Below are 20056 nucleotides of genomic sequence, written 5' to 3' on the forward strand. Positions count from 1 at the left end.
CTGTGAAATTGAATAGTGGTTGAATCATAGAGCAATGCAATTTGCTCGGGACACAATTCTATTTATTTTCCTTCAATTTGTTGTAATGTTTTTTTTTTGTTTTTTTGTTGCACATAGTTCTATTTTAATGTGCTCTATGAATCTTTTTTCAAGAGAATTCTTTATTTTTTCTTTGATAAAGCTATTACAGTTTAATAGAGTATTTTTAGGTTTTTTAGTTAAAATTTTACAGCGCAATTGTTTCTCTTCGCTGAACCTTAATCCAGCTTGCAAGATAACCTACACGGTTCAAACTATGATAGCCTAACAGGTAACATCTTAATTCGCACATTTTTGTAAAACATAATGTAACCCATATCATATCATGTTTCACAAATACTAATGGGTGCACTCCCAGATTAATTCATTACATATGAATATGAATAACAAAGAGGCTCGGTAATTGCACACAATATTGACTAACAAAAGATCACAAACATGCCGACTATTAATCTAATCATCACCACGCTAAGGTATTTCCAACAAAGAGGCTCGGTAATGTGCAGTCGCACATCAAGCTCCGAACCCGCTCATCCACATTTTTGGCATAAATATCTACAAAATAAGAACAGAGAGAAAACTCCAGAAATTCAAGTACTTTTCAAAAAAAATGTGTGTGAAAAAAGATCGCCTCAAACGCCAATAACTGAGTGGAGCGAAAAAGCCGCATTACAGTGATGAGATCAGCCATTATTAAGAAAGCAAGTCAAGACGAACAACAAAATCAAACAACAAAAACAACAAACATTAATTACACCCAAAACTTCATGTCCATTAAAAAAAGCTCAAAATCTTACAAAAGTAATGCGTCGGATAAAACTGAAAAAGCTCAAAATAGCGTCGGATAAAACTGAAACTAACAAAATAACTTGTACTTTACTAGAAAAGATATATGACCGCTCTTTAAAAAGGCTCGGTAACAATTAGACAAAAAAAGAACAAAAAACAGTAAAGATAAAAAAATTTTGCTTATTTTTCCAAAAAAAATTATTAATTTCAATGTAAAGGAAAATCATTAGATGGCGACTGAAAACATTCAATATGTTTATGATCACACACTTTTCTATAGCAGAGCATTACAACCTGTCATTAAGGATTTTTTTTTCGTTTACAAGAAGATTAACAAACAGAGACAACAACAAAAATTCAATAAAAACTCGCAAGAAAACGCTGTTAAAGCCTTAAAGCCATTTTTTGCCCCCTCGAAATATGTTTGATTGAGTCTTCCGTTAAACGCCAAATTTTTTGTGTGGGTTCTCATCAGTGAGAATAGGCAACAAGTTGACCAAAAAGGAAAAAGGGCAAAATTAATAAACATTTTTGTTTTTTTTTCTGGAAAACATTTATTTTCGAATTCATGAAAGATATTAGCTGCAAAATGGCATAGTTATTTAGGTTCGTGTTTACGTGGAACTGGTTGAGACCGGAAATTTTTCAGAATATATTTTATCTCTAAAAAAAGAACGTTAAATATAGACAAAAATCAAAATTTATTTTTCTTTTTGTTCGAAAAAAAACCCATGTCGCAGCAAGTAAATTCATGACGCAATCCTCTGAGAAATTAGACTTTGTTCAGTGTCAACTATCCGCGACAACAAAAATGTCATACTAGAACTGTAATTAACGAGACTAGGTATCACATAGACAAAAAAGAGCAAACCAGCAAAGATAAAAAAAATTGGATTATGTTCTTTAAAAACAATTAATTCAAAGGAAAACCATTGAACGGCAATTGAAAACAATCCATATGTTTATGATCACATAAATTTTTATATAGGTGCCTAAAGACCTGCCATTAATTTTTCATTTTGATTTCAAAAACAAGAATAAATAGACAACAAAAAAATTCAAAAAAACTTGGGAGAAAACGCTGTTGAAGCCGTAAGGTCATATTTGGCCGCACAAAATATGTTGAATTGAGCCTTCCTGGAACGCAAAATTTTTAGTAAAGGACTTCTTTTTAAAAAGATAAGGTAAAAAGCAGACCAAAAGGAGGAAAGAGATCAAAATTAATTGAAACTCTTTTCTTTTCGAAAACAATTATTTTCAAAGTCATGTCATTGGCTACAAAAAAGGATTAAATAGATTCGTCTGTTTGTCCAAAGGAAGCATATGAGACTAGTAAGCGTTCAGAATATGTTTTACGTCTACAAAAAGAACGTTAAATGTAGACAGAAATAAAAAAAATTGTTTTATTTTTTGTTCGAAAAACCCATGTCGAAGCCAGAAAACTCATAGAGAATTCTTTGAAAAAGATTAGATTTCGTATCTTGCACTTTCCTTTAACAACAATATTGTCAAATATGGCCTCTAATTAGTGACACTAGGAAACAAATAGACAAAAAGAAAAAAATGCGAATTTAATAACTTTAAAAAGAGTTTTTTTTTTTAAAACATTTGTTTTCAGAGTCATGAAAGCCATCAGCTATCTGCTCAAATCGGATTGAAAGCACATTTAATTCTTGAAACCAATGAGAACTGTCGTTATCAATGTAATTTCATATAACTAAGAAGACAAAGTAAAAACGACAGTTAAAGACGATTCTAAAAAAAATCAGTTAAATTCTCAGAGAAAGGGATGCCATAGCCGCTGAAACCAGAATCTATGTCTTTCAAAACTTTTATATGCTCAGTTGTGCGTTTTTTTAGCGCCAATATTGCAATTAGAGAACTGTCAGTAATGTGATAATTTGACAAAACGAGAAAAAAACGTGAAAAAGGGGCCAACACCTAAAAACCAAAAAAAAAATTGAAAAATCTATTAGTATCCAAGCCAAAAAAACATAAATAACGCGTAATACCGCAATGAAAATAAGTATTCATTCCGATAGAAAGAAGAGGAAGAAGAAGCATTGCTGACTCTAAGCTACAAGTTGGCCAAAGAAAGATGAAAATAGTGGCGAATTTCAGTAAGCCATCCTTTATTTTTTTTAATTTGTTTTTAAATCAAACATTTTTAGCAGTCAAAACGACCATAATCTTACAAGTAAAGAAGCTAGACAAAGTTAATTGAAACAGCTCAGGAAGCCATTTGGACTTATCATCAGTGAGCTTTGATTTCAATTGTTCTGTTCTTTAATTAACATGAAAGAGCTCGTTTTTTTTTGAAAAAAAAAAGACCGCTATTGAACCAAAACCAACCCCGCTATTGCTGTTTGTCCATTTAGGACACTCAATTGTTTCAAATGCTTTGGAACTACTTAATTTGTTAGTTAAAAGATCAAAAGTAAATGCTGCGTTTTTGATATTCATAAAGTAAAAATCGCAAAAAAAACGACCAAATTTTGATTCTAGACTACTCTCAATGATAGTGTAGTAAAAACCAGCTCCTTTGTTGTCTGCAAAAATTATGTTTGTTGTTTTTGGGGGGTATACTTCCGGCGAATTTAATCAAACTGGACTAAAGAAGCTTATTTCGAGCATTTTTTGATGAAAAAGTCTGTGAATTTTGAAATATTTAGCTAAAATTTTTGCCAAAAAAATTTTATCAAAATAGTCAACAATTCTTTTTTTTGTCTCTATAAGTAAAATCAACAGTACTATTGTTCACAATATTTTGGAAAATTGACAAAATTTTAGACGAAATTCCGGAAAATGTGAATAAAAACAACGGAAATTCGTCTATTATTCACAAAACTTCAAAACACGATGACTCCCTGTAAGATACGAAATTCGAAAAAAAAATTTAGTTCCATATTCCACGCTGGAGGGGCTTTTTTATTGATGCCACTCACAACTCTGTACGTTGAATATATCGGTCGGTCAAATTTGTCTGAACAAAAAAAACCCATGTGATTATATAGTTCCTCCACCCTCAAGAGGGTCGGAACAATAATACCTTTGCATATTTTTTGCTGCCGTAAATGCCATCTTGCCAAGAAAGAAAAATAGTTTGAACCAAATATTATAAGGTGGCAAAAAGTGCTTAGCTGTATGATTGAATAGCAAATGTAATAGCATTTGATTGAAAAGGCTAGAAAATTTCCAAAAATTAATTTTGGCCGTCCAATTTTTTTAATCATCGCGGATATTATCTAACTATGCAAATTGATTCCTTTAAAAGCCTTCAGAGGAGCTTTCATAACATCGATAGCGGAAAGAAACCTTAGATGTTGATCCAAAATTTTTTTCGTATTATCTGATAAATCATCTGATAACGCCGTAAATGCCGTCTTGCCAAGAAAGAAAAATAGTTTGAACCAAATATTATAAGGTGGCAAAAAGTGCTTAGCTGTATGATTGAATAGCAAATGTAATAGCATTTGATTGAAAAGGCTAGAAAACTTCCAAAAATTAATTTATGCCGTCCAATTTTTTTAATCATCGCGGATATTATCTAACTATGCAAATTGATTCCTTTAAAGGCCTTCAGAGGAGCTTTCATAACATCGATAGCGCAAAGAAACCAACGCCTGGTACTTAAGTGTTTTAATACTTAAAAAACAAGAAGTAACGGAGTTCTATCACGCATTCCTTCCAAAAACGGAAGTGTGGTCTGTATATTTTTTCTTCATTCGTGTACAAACTTCAATTAACGTTTTTTTTCACTGTGTTTTCAGGTGTAAAGGTGACTTTAGCGGAAGTTTTTGTTTCGCAAGTAACTATATACTAAGCAATCACGAATTACTTAGGAAATCATATTTGACCTAATATTTTAACAAAGGGCTGTTTTTAGGTAAGGCAGTGTTTTAATTAGTTCAAACTATGAAATTTCATTTTTTTCCTCTTTTAGCATGTCGAAACTAATTTTTTGCTGAGACACTTCAAAACGGGACATCGGCCGATAGCGGTTGCCACTGTCTTAAATATCAAAATTGGACATGAATTCGTAAATTTCAAAATAAAGATGAATGCAACGAAACGACTTTAAATAACTGATGAAAACAATTCATTGTTATTATTAACCGCATGACGCGCGTTCATTACAATGACACGTGTGTGGTCTGTATTTTTGCCAATTTGTTTGACGTCATACTGTTGAAAGTGATGTTCAAGTGCTACCGACTGATTCTTCAACTCTGTTCAGAAAACAAAAGACGCTCAAACTTAGCTCAACCTCTCTCCACAACTCTGTATAAATTACATAACATGCGTAAGCAGTTGTAAATAAATTTGAAAACGACGTTTGATTTTGGCTAGCTGGCTGAGTGAATAACAAACAACATAATTACAGAAAACTGATTGAAGTAGCCGTTAAAAAATTTATTATTCAACTTTAGCAGAATAGTTTTACAACAGAACACGTTTGAATTTATGGCTAGTGGTTTCGGAAACGTTAAGGTAGTATAATCTATATTCTTGATTTTTTTCACTGTGCTCAAAAACGTTCAATATAGACGTTCAATAGAAAAAAGACAGTTAAGAACAGGCTACTGATAATGCACTGCAGACTGAAAGCCTAACGCTGCTCAGCTGCGATTACGCAGAAGCAAAATTATAATTATTTTTCAGTCGGCCGAGAATTTTTTCGAGATGGAGTTTTACGAGATCGATCGTCAAGATCCTGCGCAAATTTTGTCACGATAATGAAATTCTGAAATTCTATAATGCTACAGTATAGATGTTGATATGCATCACAGTGAAATTTGTGGAATCCTACAACGAAATACCATGCTTTACAAAACCAAACATAAACGAGAACAGTTTCTGTAAGTTTTGGTATTGTTATTTTCAGACGTGGGGAAAGTTGAATATGTCACTTCGTCCACAACGTCGTTTTTAACTGTCTGAAAAGTTTGTTTTTTTTTGTCAACAAACGTTATACCCTTCGTAAAACGTTAAAAAGGGAGCCGTGAAAAAAAACAGCTGTGCCAAAGTTTCGCAAAATAAGCGGTAATCGTAACCAAAAAAATTTGCGCTATTGCTTTAACTCCTGTACAATTTATAATTTACAATTTACAAATGCAATTTACAATTTGCAAATTTGCAATTTACGCAATAAGGTCAACAAGGACAGGAATTTCCCAAGTGGGGCAAAGAGAATCTAACCGAGTTCAGTTTATCCAGAGCATGTTGTATGGTTGCCCAAGTGCAGACCTCGTCTTATAAAGTAAACTCCAGTTATGAATGCTCGAGTCAACTGGCCTTTAAAAGACTTGAACTTAAACTTTTATTGTCTATTTTAGGATAAGAGTTACTCTGTCAAAATACCCGCTCTGAAGACCCAATTCAACCCTGTGGTCTTGTTCCTCTCTGTCGTCTCAATCGCAACTTTGATCACCACATGCGTTCTTCTTGACAACTTGGTTCCAGATGAGCTACGCCAGTGGCTTGATTGGGTGGCCGAAACCTGGACATGGTTCCACGTCAGCTCACGTGACTTGATGATTGTTTTCTTTCTATATCTGTTCTTCAGCCGGTTTTCCAGTGTGACCTTTTCCAAAAGTGCAGATGAAAAACCAGAGTTTTCGACAATAACATGGTTTGCAATGGCGTTTGTAAGTGGTGCCAGTTTGCAGCTGTTTTACTTTACAGTCAGTGACCCTATATCTCATTATGACCCAGGCGCTGAGGGTTCCAACAGGTTCATTGCGGATCCCTTCTTAGCTGATAACAGTTTGGCTCAGAATGCGATCAATTTGACTTTTTACCACTATGGTAAGGTAGCCAATAACTAAACAAAATTTAGGTTGTTTTTATCTTGAAAATATCTTGAAAAAATTGTCGTATAAATATTTATCAGATTATGCGTCGTCTTACTTAGACTATGCAAGACATTTAAAAAGATTCTGTGCTGTAAAAGCATTATCAGATAATTTGTCAGATGATTTTTCAGATAATACAAAAGAAAATTTTTGATCAACACCTCAGGCTTCTTTGCGCTATCGATTTTATAAAAACTCTTCTGTAGGCCTTTAACGGAAACACTGTGCATTAGTTAGATAATATCCGCGATGATTAAAAAATATTTGGCTGCCAAAAATAAATTTTGAAAATTTTCTAGCCTTTTCAATCAAATGCTATTGGACTTGCGATGCAACCAAGCAGCTAATCACTTTTTGTCACCTTGGTAAAGTTTGGTATAAATTAGTTTCTTGTCAAGACCGTATTTCCCGCAGCAAAGAATTTGCAAAGGTATAATTGTTCCGACCCCTCTTTAGATAACTGATGGAAACAATTCATTGTTATTATTAACCGCATGACGCGCGTTCATTACAATGACACGTGTGTGGTCTGTATTTTTGCCAATTTGTTTGACGTCATACTGTTGAAAGTGATGTTCAAGTGCTACCGACTGATTCTTCAACTCTGTTCAGAAAACAAAAGACGCTCAAACTTAGCTCAACCTCTCTCCACAACTCTGTATAAATTACATAACATGCGTAAGCAGTTGTAAATAAATTTGAAAACGACGTTTGATTTTGGCTAGCTGGCTGAGTGAATAACAAACAACATAATTACAGAAAACTGATTGAAGTAGCCGTTAAAAAATTTATTATTCAACTTTAGCAGAATAGTTTTACAACAGAACACGTTTGAATTTATGGCTAGTGGTTTCGGAAACGTTAAGGTAGTTTAATCTATATTCTTGAGTTTTTTTACTGTGCTCAAAAACGTTCAATATATACGTTCAATAGAAAAAAGACAGTTAAGAACAGGCTACTGATAATGCACTGCAGACTGAAAGCCTAACGCTGCTCAGCTGCGATTACGCAGAAGCAAAATTATAATTATTTTTCAGTCGGCCGAGAATTTTTTCGAGATGGAGTTTTACGAGATCGATCATCAAGATCCTGCGCAAATTTTGTCACGATAATGAAATTCTGAAATTCTATAATGCTACAGTATAGATGTTGATATGCATCACAGTGAAATTTGTGGAATCCTACAACGAAATACCATGCTTTACAAAACCAAACATAAACGAGAACAGTTTCTGTAAGTTTTGGTATTGTTATTTTCAGACGTGGGGAAAGTTGAATATGTCATTTCGTCCACAACGTCGTTTTTAACTGTCTGAAAAGTTTGTTTTTTTTGTCAACAAACGTTATACCCTTCGTAAAACGTTAAAAAGGGAGCCGTGAAAAAAAAACAGCTGTGCCAAATTTCGCAAAATAAGCGGTAATCGTAACCAAAAAAATTGCGCTATTGCTTTAACTTCTCCTGTACAATTTATAATTTACAATTTACAAATGCAATTTACAATTTGCAAATTTGCAATTTACGCAATAAGGTCAACAAGGACAGGAATTTCCCAAGTGGGGCAAAGAGAATCTAACCGAGTTCAGTTTATCCAGAGCATGTTGTATGGTTGCCCAAGTGCAGACCTCGTCTTATAAAGTAAACTCCAGTTATGAATGCTCGAGTCAACTGGCCTTTAAAAGACTTGAACTTAAACTTTTATTGTCTATTTTAGGATAAGAGTTACTCTGTCAAAATACCCGCTCTGAAGACCCAATTCAACCCTGTGGTCTTGTTCCTCTCTGTCGTCTCAATCGCAACTTTGATCACCACATGCGTTCTTCTTGACAACTTGGTTCCAGATGAGCTACGCCAGTGGCTTGATTGGGTGGCCGAAACCTGGACATGGTTCCACGTCAGCTCACGTGACTTGATGATTGTTTTCTTTCTATATCTGTTCTTCAGCCGGTTTTCCAGTGTGACCTTTTCCAAAAGTGCAGATGAAAAACCAGAGTTTTCGACAATAACATGGTTTGCAATGGCGTTTGTAAGTGGTGCCAGTTTGCAGCTGTTTTACTTTACAGTCAGTGACCCTATATCTCATTATGACCCAGGCGCTGAGGGTTCCAACAGGTTCATTGCGGATCCCTTCTTAGCTGATAACAGTTTGGCTCAGAATGCGATCAATTTGACTTTTTACCACTATGGTAAGGTAGCCAATAACTAAACAAAATTTAGGTTGTTTTTATCTTGAAAATATCTTGAAAAAATTGTCGTATAAATATTTATCAGATTATGCGTCGTCTTACTTAGACTATGCAAGACATTTAAAAAGATTCTGTGCTGTAAAAGCATTATCAGATAATTTGTCAGATGATTTTTCAGATAATGCAAAAGAAAATTTTTGATCAACACCTCAGGCTTCTTTGCGCTATCGATTTTATAAAAACTCTTCTGTAGGCCTTTAACGGAAACACTGTGCATTAGTTAGATAATATCCGCAATGATTAAAAAATATTTGGCTGCCAAAAATAATTTTTGAAAATTTTCTAGCCTTTTCAATCAAATGCTATTGGACTTGCGATGCAACCAAGCAGCTAATCACTTTTTGTCACCTTGGTAAAGTTTGGTATAAATTAGTTTCTTGTCAAGACCGTATTTCCCGCAGCAAAGAATTTGCAAAGGTATAATTGTTCCGACCCCTCTTGAGGGGGGAGGAACTATATACTCAACTGGGTTTTTTTTTGTTCAGTCAATTTTGGCCGATCGATATATTCATCGTAGAGAGTTAAGACTGGTATCAGTAGAAAGCTCGTCCAGCGTAGAATATGGAACTAAAAAGATTTTTTTATTTTGGTTTTTGACAGGGAGATATCGATGTTTAAACTTTCGAGAAAATAGAGTGAAATCCGTTGATTTCATTCACCTTTTTCAGGAATTTTTGACTAAAATTTGCCATTTTTGATAAAATTTAATAAAACTCTTCATGAAAATTTGGATGATTTCACGTTTAAAGACAAAATACATTGTCGGCCATTTTCATTGATTTTTTTGTCACAAATTCCGGCTAAAAATTTCACAAAATTCAGACTTTTTCATCAAATACAGCACGAAATAACTTTCTTTAGTCCCCTCTGATTAAATTTGCAGGAAGTGCACACCCAAACACCACTAACAAAATCTTTGTAGACTGAAAAAGGGGCTAATTCCACTTCAACTTCCATTGAGAGTGCTCTGTAAATTAAACTTTGCCGTTTTTTGCTAACTTTATTCGTTGATTATCAAAAACGCAGCTTTTATTTTTGATTTTTTAACTAACAAAACATCTATATCAATGACATTGCAAAAATTAAATAATGCTAATGGCCATGGAACTGCAGCATCAGCAGGATGAGTTCTGCACCAATCGTGGACCGTTACAATCCAAAAACAATTCGGTGTGTCATCAGTCGGTTTTTTATTTAAAAATAATCGATCTTTTTCATATTATTTAAATAACAGAACATTTCAAATCAAAGCTCTCTAGTGATAAGTACTATTGGCTGCCTAATAAGTTCAAAATTAATTTATCTAGTTGATTGCTTGAAAGCTTATGGTCATTTTCACATAAAATATTTGATTTTATATAAAAAATGGCTAATTGAAATTTGCCTCCATTTTTCTCTTACTTTGGTCAAATTTTAGCTTAGTGTCAGAAATCAAAGAGAGCTCCTTATTTATGCTGAACTCAAATTTTGTCTTTATTGCGGTTTTACGTCGTAAGTTATGGTGTTCTGGCTTTGATACTACTAGATTTCATAAATTATTTTTAATTTATAGGTATTTGCCCATTTTTCATGTTTTCTAATTTTGCCAAATTATCACGTTATTGTCAGTTCATATATCACATTTTTCTTGTTCAAAATAACGCACAATTAATATTATTTAAATCCTGAAAGATATAGATTGTGGTTCTTTACCGCTTCGACAATACTTTCTCGAAGAATTTAATTGAATTTTTTAATTTTGTCGTTAACTGTCGTTTTTACCTTGTCTTTTTAGTCGTTTTTAAATTCCTGTACAGTGAACCGGTTTGATTGGTTTTTCTTGGAGAAGTTCCTTGATGTTCTGATATTAGAAGATAGATAATCGCTTTCATGACTTTGAAAACAATTGTTTTCCAAAATGAAAAAAAAAACATTTCAACTTCGCAATTTTGTTCATTTTATTGTCTGTTTGTTATCTGGTATCGTTAATTAAAGTTTAAAGATGACATTATTTTTGTCAAGGGAAGGTGTCAAAAGGGAATGGGGTCACAAAATCTAAAGTTTTCACGGAATTTGTTATGACTTTACTGGCTTCGACACGGGTTTTTCACAAAAAAAAAGTAAATTAATTTTTGATTTTTGTCATATTTGACGTTCTTTTTGTAGACGTAAATCTTGTTCTGGATAATTGCAGGTCTCGAGGGATTCCATTAGAAGAATATACGAACCTTTTCAATTATTTCATTTTGTAATTAATGGCTTTCATGTCTTTGGAAATAAATTTTTTTCGCTAAAAACAAGTATTACATAATATATTGCTTTTCTTCTTTTTGGTCTAATTGTTACCTAGTTTCATTAATGAGAGGTCACAACATATATTTCAATGGAAGGTGTCAAAAGGGATTGGTTTCACCAAAGCTAATGTTTTAAGAGAATTTGTTATGACTTTACTGGCTTCCACACGGGTTTTTCACAAAAAAAATTAAATTAATTTTTGATTTTTGTCATATTTGACTTTCTTTTTGTTGACGTAAGACATGTTCCGGATAATTGCAGGTCTCAAGGACTTCTTTTGCAACAATTAACAGATGTATTCAAATTTTTCATTTTGTAATTAATGGCTTTCATGTCTTTGGAAATAAATTTTTTTTGATAAAAACAAGTTTTACATAATCTTGCTTTCTTTCTTTTTGGTCTAATTGTTACCTAGTTTCATTAATGAGAAGTCACCTAATACATTTCATGAGAAGTTGTCAAAAACGATTGGTGTCACAAAAGTTAATGTTTTAAGAGAATTCGTTATGACTTTATTGTCTTCCACACGGGTTTTTCACAAAAAAGTAATTGAATTTTCGATTTTTGCCATATTTGACGTTCTTTTTGTAGACGTAAGTCATATTCCGGATAATTGAAGGTCTCAAGGGCTTCCTTTGGAAGAATGGACGATCCTATTCAAAATTTTTATTTTGTAACTAATGGCTTTTATGTCTTTGGAAATAAATTTTTTTCGAAAAAAAAAACAAGTATTACATAATTTTGCAATTTTTTTTTGTCTAATTGTTGCTTATTTTCAATATTGAGCGGCCACAAGATACATCATCGGTGTTCAACGAACGTGCAACCGAACATATTTTGGGGGCCAAAGTATGGCTTTACGGCTTCCAAAGCATTTTTTGGCAAAATTTAATTGATTTTTAGTTTGTTGTCTATTTGTTCTTTTTGTAACTACATAAAAAATTGAATAACAAGAGTTCTAAATTCCCTTCATAGAAACATTGGTAATTGAAAACCTAGGGGATTTTTTAGTTGATTCCTTATGGTTTTCATTACTTTGTAATTAATTTTTTTTTTAAATTCAGCGAAATTTCTAACTTTAAAATTTCTGTTCTTTTTTGTCTAACTGTTACCAAGCTTTATTATGAACTGGTGAATAACCATTTTTTTTCTGATGAATTACAAGTTTGTTTGGCCGTCCAATTTTATTTAATCATCGCGGATATTATCTAACTAACGCAAAACGTTTACGTTAAAGGCCTACAGATAAGTTTTCATGACGTCGATTGCTCAACGAAGCCTGAGAAGGTGTTTATGAAAAAAATTTTATTGTATTATCTGATAAGTATAAGTTTTTACGGCGCAGAATTTATCTAAATGTCTTGAATAAACTTATGTTATTTTGATACTTCACTAATAGTGTGCTCCTCTGAAACTATGTTTGGGTCGGAAAATTTTAAAGTGGGAATTTTAGATTAAACTTAACCGTAACTTTGCGAAACTTAAAAAACGGCTGGACATTACTAAATAAATGTGTTGTTGTTTCCCCTAGACTTTGTAATTTTGTTTTGTTTAAATTTAGTTTTTTATGAAAGTTTTTTTGTTACATTGCTCAATGCAATAGAAAAATTTCAGCTATATGCACTTAAACTCGTACAGGTAAAAATTTACCTGAACTGCAGTTCAGGTGTCTTTCAGGTGCCTTTACACTTGCAATTCACCTACACTTCCGATTACCTGAACCCAGTTCAGGTAAACTTACTTGAACTTTATTTAGAGTGCATAGAATTTCTCAAATATTTTTTTTTCACAAATTAATAAACATTTCAAATATATTTTTGTCATCAATTGAGTTAACTTTGCATTTGCTGGCTTTTGTCTATGGGAAAAATAATTCCGATAAATTAGGGTCCTAAGTGAGCTAAGTTGTTGCTAGTGGGTCTCAAATCTGAATTGACCAAGGATTATGGAAAATCACAAACATTAAACTGTGTAAATTCTCATTTTTTCAATTCTTGAAACTTTTTGACAGTTGTCTGGCTATTTTGGATTTTGGATCTATTCTTTCCCATCCCCCAAGCGCACGTGCTATTTCTACATAGTAACTTGATATCGAAAAACGGAAGGTTTAACTGGGGGGGGGGGGGGCATAGAAAACACTGGGGGTGTGGTTGTCGAAACAGAATAGATCCGCTATTTGTTAACCAGTAGCAATGAAAGAGTGAGTTAGAATAAATAAAACTCATAAACAAATGAAGCTCATGAGTTAGAATCTTGATCGAAGCCTGAATCAGAGATTATTAATACTGATAAATATCTGAAATCATTCTGATTCAATACTGAATTATAGTCTGAAATTTATGTAAGAGCAATTTGACCGAACACAATTAGACCGCCTTGTGGTTTAGGTTTGCATGCATGGGTTGTGTTCTGTCTGTTTGGGCTAACACTATCCCTCCTCTTCCACAGAGAGGGTCTCCCTCTCTCCCTTCGTTCATGTTTCTTCCCTCTCATTGGAGACACAATCTACACCTGGATTGGAGACTTGATTGACTCATTGGCAGTGGTGATTGTGTTTGTCAATTTCTCATTCCAACTCTGTCTTTGTGCGCATGACTTGAACTCTGGCTTGAATGTGTTGATTGACGAGGTGCCAAGGAAGGACTGGATCCAGGTAATTTGACCACTGAAGCTACAGCTAAATGATGCCATGTAATTGTTCCGACCCCCATTTTAGTGGGGAGGGAGGAACTATATACTCAACTGTGTTTTTTTGTTTAGACAATTTTGGCTGATCGATATATACATCGTAGAGAGTTGTGAGTGGTATCGTTAAAAAGCACGTACATCCTAGAATGTGGAATTAATAAGTTTTTCTCGAATTTCTTTTTTACAGGGAGTTATCGAGGTTTAATTTTTGTGAATATTCGACAGTTTTTATTCACATTTTCAGTAATTTTCGCGAAAGTTTGGGACAATTTTGATAATATAATTTAAAATAAAATAAAATTTGTAACGCGTGAGTGTTACTGTTACCGTTAGAGATAGCTAGAAGAGCGTTAATCGATTGTTTGATTGAAGTTTTTTTTTGGCTAAATTTTTTCTTTAAAAAAAATCAAATTTCGAACTTATTTCATCAAAATGGCGCAAAACATGACTTATGGTCCACTTTGTTAAAGATTGTCCGGCATAGTCACCTAGAAATCTTGACACATTTGCTGGCTTTGTCTATGGCAAAAAATAAGTCCGATAGATTAGGGTTCAAATTGAGAAAAGTTGTTGCTAGTAGGTCCCAAGTCTGAATTAATCCAGGATTATGGAAAAACACAAAAGTTAAACTGGGAAAATCTCGAAAAGAATGCTAGTTGAAATAAGGCGCCTAATCTCCAAAAGAGCGCTAGTTGAAATTAGGCGCCCTGTGAAAGTCTTCTGGTATTAAAATTTTGCAGTTTTTTTGCAGACTTAACTCAAAAAATACACAAAATGACTCGTTGTTTTTTTAGTATCGAAGAATTTCACTCAACAGTTGTTCTAATTCGCAAACAACCACTTCGATTCTTGGATTCTTCCATTCAGAAACTTTTTGATTTTTATTTTGATGCTGCCTTTTCTAAAAATTTTTTGCTTTTGTTTTTTCTATGTTTTTTACCGACAAAATTGTTTTTCCACGACTCCATTAATGAAAAACTCCCATTTCTGTAAACATGAGGACAATTGTAGATGTAGTTTGTAATCTGAGAACTTTTGGTTTTTATGGCTCTGAGGAAGAGTTTTATTAAAATGTAACTCAAATCTTGTGTTTTGCTTTCAAACATTATTCTTTTTGTAGTCTGATTGCAAAGTCTAACCGTTCAAAGATCCAAATGGCTTCACCGAAAACTGTTACTGAACCTGTACCGTGCATTTAGTTGTAACCTAATGTCTCGTATGTCATTAAATGTATTTGTTTTAAGGAAATTTCAGTGATATTTTGAAATTGTCAATGTTTTTTACCATTCTGTCAACTTTTTACCTATTCTCTGAAAATACAGGTCAAATTTTCTTCCTTATAAAAGAAAGATTTTTTTGTAACGGATTGTTTTAAGAGAACTATCTCGGATTTTTGTTACTACGAGTTTTTATACAAAAAATTGTGATTTTCATGCATAATTGCCCATTTTTGCTGCTCTTTTTGTTTCTTTGGTATATTGTCACGTTACCTAACAATTCAGCTGAACAAAGCTTCACATAACTTAGCATAACTAAACATATCTATAGTTTCCATAGCATATGCTATTAAGGGCTACAATAAGGTTCTCTTGCAGAGTTTGTTCGAGTTTTGTTTTTTTTTGCCCTCTTTTTGTTGTTTGTTTTTTTGTCGTATACCAAATATTGGGCAATTAAAGTTCCCAGTTATCAAAAGAAGAGAAATAAACGAACGAAATTATTAACTGGTTTTGGTTAGTGGTTTTTTTACTCTCATGTTAATTTCCTAAAAAAAAGTGTAGTAGTATTCTTCAACTTCTCCCTTTTCACTCTGGTTTGCGTTTATGTTGAACATTTCAACGTTGTAGTGTCGTCGTAACCTAGCCTCATTATTGAAAAATTTTTGAAACAAATTTATTAGAACCAAATACTATTTGTTCTGTTGTTTAAACGTTTTGACTGATATCTTCAGGGTTTAGACAATTTGTTTCAGGGGAACATAATGCAAACTAGATACATTTCATTTTTTGTATCTTTTCGTTGTCTTTTTGTGATTGTCGGTTCACACACCAAAAAACATGATTTTAATCAAGGGAGACGCAAATGAAGATTTGCTGTTCTCGCCGTTAATTTTTTTTAATTTTTATGGCTTCAACACTAGGATTTTTCAAAAGTTGTTTGTAAAATTTTTTTAGTTCGGCTTTCATTTAATGCTATCTTATAGTGTTATGGTTTAGTCTCACTAAAAACAGGCGCAAGTAACTTTACAAAGTTCTAAGATAAGTTGTCCAATCTTTTAGTCAAAAACTTATGTTGGCTACCAATTTTCAGAAAATTTGCTTTTTTAAAAGGCAACAGACTTTTCAGATTCGCCAATTCTGTTTCTCTTAGCTTGTAGCTTGCCATCTCTATAGACAAGTCATACCCTTTATCTATAAAACTACAATTTGCACTTTATAACAGTCTTATTATCCTCAATGGTCTTTATTCCTGGTGAAAGCAGTATTCATAAAATATTCGTGATTTTTGCATATTTGCCCCTTTTTTGTAGGTTTCTCTTTACTTTTCACAGTATCCTATTAATGGGCGTCATTTGAATTACAAACATTGTCAATTGTGAAAACGCAATCGAAAAATTTTAATGTCTATAGTGAGCAGCTAAATGTGTTATTGGATGGGACACCGTTTTCGTGCAAATTATTTGTGGAAATTCTTCCTTTTTGCCTGTATTTTTCGTTTTTTTGTGGAGTCGTTTAACATATCTTGCATAATTAGAAGTCTCAAAGGTTCGCAATGGAGTTATAAAAAAATATTTCATTGGTCATTCGATCATTATTGTTTCTATTCAGTTTGCAATTATTTCTTTTCAAAAAAGGCAATGTTTCATTAAACTTTGCCTCTTTTGCTCATTTCCTGTTACCAAGTCACATTGAGGAAAAAGCGCATGTTTTTCTAATAAACTACAAGCTAATCTTTTAGTATAACTTTTATTTGACGCCATTTTGATTTGGTTATTAATGCTTTTCAAAAAAATGGATAACGAGTTTTGGTTCGTAATTATTATTTGTAATTATTTGATTTTCATCGCCGTCTTTTCTGGTAGTCATTATATGGGGTCACAGGTTTCATAGGCCCTCTCTCTAAGGTAGATTAATTTATTCATTTAGTAGTTTGTTGGACGATATGTTGATAAGTGATTTTTTTATCTCTTTCTTATTTGGTAGACAATTAACTTAATGTGCAAACGCACATTACCGAGCCTCCTTGTTTTAGGAAAAGGGTCTATTTATTAATATATAGAGCGCGAACGAGGCGCCGAAAACTATGCGATGAAAAAACCATGAAAAATGTACTAGTGCTAATAGTGGTGAGACGAAGGAAGAGAACAAGCGCTGACGAAAAAAATTGCTTTTGATTCCCAGTATTCTGCCTTGGATTTTCTGTTGCCCTAGCCCCTGACTTTAAAACTTACCATGTATCGAATCTGCTACTTTTTTCCATTGATCAGAATCCTTTATTTATTCAAATTCCTTACAACAATGCAATTGTACGATCGAAAATAACAAAAGGTGTCGCAAATTTTTTATTCAAGCATATCAATAAATGCGGTTGCAGAAGCAAACAAACATCTCAAACAAACGAAACCTGTTTATTTGTTATAGGGAAATAAATCTCAGAATTGTCAAAAAAAACTTTATTTCAAAACTGACTAAATATTGTTAAAGCTTAAATGCAATAACACAAAATAAATGTCCGGTTTCAGTCATAGTTAAAAAGAGTCACAAATTTAAATCCCCATTCTGCGCAATACAAAGTAATCTACTATAATTTAAAGCGGTCAAATTTTTAAGAACTATGGTTGACTGAGAAGTAAATTTTTAAATAAATTTCATTCGTATCGTTTAATTGTTAAAAATCTTACTCAAAGTGGCTCACAGCAGAACAATTTTTGCAAATATCTACTTAAATCATATCAATTTGTAGGTTTTAACGCTTTTTATCACTACCGTGACATCCCTTTTATAAAAGTGATGACAATGTGACTATTTCAGGTGATAATATTGTGGATGATTCTGATTGGGTCAGCTGTGCTATGTACACTCGGGTTAAAACATGGCATATCCAAATTCAGCCTGGTTGCCCTCACAGCTGGCACTAGTGTGGCCCTGCTAGTTTTTATGCTGGACAACACCTGGTTCCTTCTCAATATCTTTGTACAGGTAACGAACTACTTACTCTAGTTGATGAAACATTTTAAAAGTTTTTTTTACTACTGACAATGTTCGTTTGTCATTCTTGAAAGCCATTAAAACACTTCACCAAAATAATTCCCCATTATATACCCGGGTTGAAGTTTCTTTGATTTCATACAAGGAATCATATATGATTTCATGCTGTCCATACTCGATTTCTTCCCAGGTTTAGGCCCAGACCCAAATTGAGCTATGATCAGAATTTTCCAGAGCAAAATGACCTCTGATCAGACTTTGCAGACCAAAATGTCCTCTTATCAGAACGAACCCAGACCTTGGGTCAGATTATAGAGCGCTATTGATAAGACTCAAATTCAGACCATAATTGTCCGGACTAAAAACAGACCATGATCAGATTTTCTAGACCAAAATGACCGTTATTCAGACCGAACCCAGAACATGCTCCAGACCGCTTGTACCGCTGTCTATGCCGAAACATACATTCTTGATAACAAAACTTTGTTTGATGAATTTTTTTAACAATTGGTTCTCATTAAGGTTCATCATCTTGAAGAGTAGTACTACTCAATTCTGAACCTTCTAGATACAAATATTGTCCTACTTTAATAACTTTGGAATTTTATTGTAAATTGATGCAATAATATTGTTATGTATCTAGTGTATTCAAATTTAAATTCAAATTCAGACCCTGTAATTTCCGTCTGGGAACACACGGGTGTGCGTTTGAGTGGGTCTGATCATATCTCAATTTGGGTCCGGACCCTTATTGAGATATGATCTAAAGAAATCACATATGATTCATGAATGAAATCCAAAGTTTCACCTGACTCCTGCATGAAGTCAAAAAATTTATACATGAACTCTTCATGAAACGCAGGATTTCACGCTGAAAAAAAAGTGTATGATCCTAGTACGAAACCATTGTATTTGCTAATTGATTTTTACTGATTGATATAGTACAAATTGATTTTTTTTTCATTGCATTACTTAATTTTATGATCCCTGTATGAGTACTAAGAAATCATGCAAATCATATATGACGTGGTATGATAACAACAAAAATGAAATTTTAACACTTTTTGCATCTTTGACTGTTTTTTTGGTATCAGTATCATAAAGCATAACGAATGGAGCTTTTTGAAAGTAGGTTTTAATTTTTTTTTATTCTTTTATGACTACCAAGAAATCATACAAGTCATGAGAAAACAAAGAAAGTTGTATGATGGGTGAACCGGGTACCACCCACCTCAAAATGTGCGTGTGCGTTTGCGTATGTGTATGTGTGTGTGTGTGTGTGTGTGTGTGTGTGTGTGTGTGTGTGTGTGTTTGTATGTGCAGGGGGTGGGGGTTATACGAGACACGCTCTCTAATTTGGGTGGCTATAACAAGAAACACATGGGTCTAAAACTCATTTGATGCGCTGGGAGAACAATAATTAAAATTTAAACATAACACTTTACATGTGCGTTTGTCAATACTGACGTATATAAGCAGATTGTCATTTTTGACCACTTTGGTGGTAAATATTAGGAAATTTAATATTTTTGAGGTTTTAGCAGTGAGCAATGACCCTCTAATCCGCCAAATTAAAGTATTTTGTTTTTAAGACAACGTGACATAACCTTTTGAGGCTTAAGTGCACCTTGCTGCGAAACAAGCAAATCTGTTAAAAAGCTTTCATCATATGCAATACACCAAGTAGGATGAGAGAACAGTCTAAGGTTAAATTGTGCACCAGATAGGATTGTAAAGTATTTCTACTTAATCAACGTATACTTATCAAGGGAGATAAAGCCTTGAAGAACAAAAAAATGAGAATGGGTTATAGCACATTAGGAATATAAAACGGAGATGCTGGTTCCCATCCAGTACTCGTCCATTTTCACATTAATGCTCAAATTAATGAAAAATTTTTAAATTTGGCTGCCCAATTAAACTCACAATCAAATGGTACCATGAAAAACATTGTCATTGCTG

At 33.2% G+C, this 20056-nt stretch overlaps 2 protein-coding genes across 2 annotated transcripts; both read left to right on the forward strand.

Moving 5' to 3' along the window:
- Positions 1 to 5072: 5072 nt before the first annotated feature.
- On the forward strand, positions 5073 to 6656 carry LOC142357601 (osmo-dependent choline transporter BetT2-like). Its single transcript, XM_075409154.1, has 2 exons — positions 5073 to 5319; positions 6165 to 6656. The coding sequence occupies exons 1-2, from the start codon at positions 5293 to 5295 to the stop codon at positions 6654 to 6656; spliced, it is 519 nt and encodes a 172-aa protein (XP_075265269.1). The 5' UTR covers positions 5073 to 5292.
- Positions 6657 to 7283: 627 nt separating this feature from the next.
- On the forward strand, positions 7284 to 18085 carry LOC142357600 (osmo-dependent choline transporter BetT2-like; the record flags this gene model as incomplete). The annotated part of the gene is made up of 4 exons (XM_075409153.1): positions 7284 to 7549; positions 8396 to 8867; positions 13589 to 13854; positions 17918 to 18085. Coding segments are annotated over exons 1-4 (933 nt in total), but the record flags the coding sequence as incomplete, so codon positions are not given.
- Positions 18086 to 20056: the final 1971 nt, after the last annotated feature.

Source organism: Convolutriloba macropyga, unplaced genomic scaffold, assembly GCF_964194025.1.
Source record: "Convolutriloba macropyga unplaced genomic scaffold, txConMacr16.3 SCAFFOLD_4733, whole genome shotgun sequence".
NCBI lineage: Eukaryota > Metazoa > Xenacoelomorpha > Acoela > Convolutidae > Convolutriloba > Convolutriloba macropyga.

Coding starts and splice junctions, on each gene's coding strand:
- LOC142357601 (XM_075409154.1), top strand. CDS start 5,293: ATGGCTAGTGGTTTCGGAAACGTTAAG. Junction 5,320..6,164: donor GTGGTTTCGGAAACGTTAAG/GTAGTATAATCT, acceptor TGTCTATTTTAG/GATAAGAGTTACTCTGTCAA.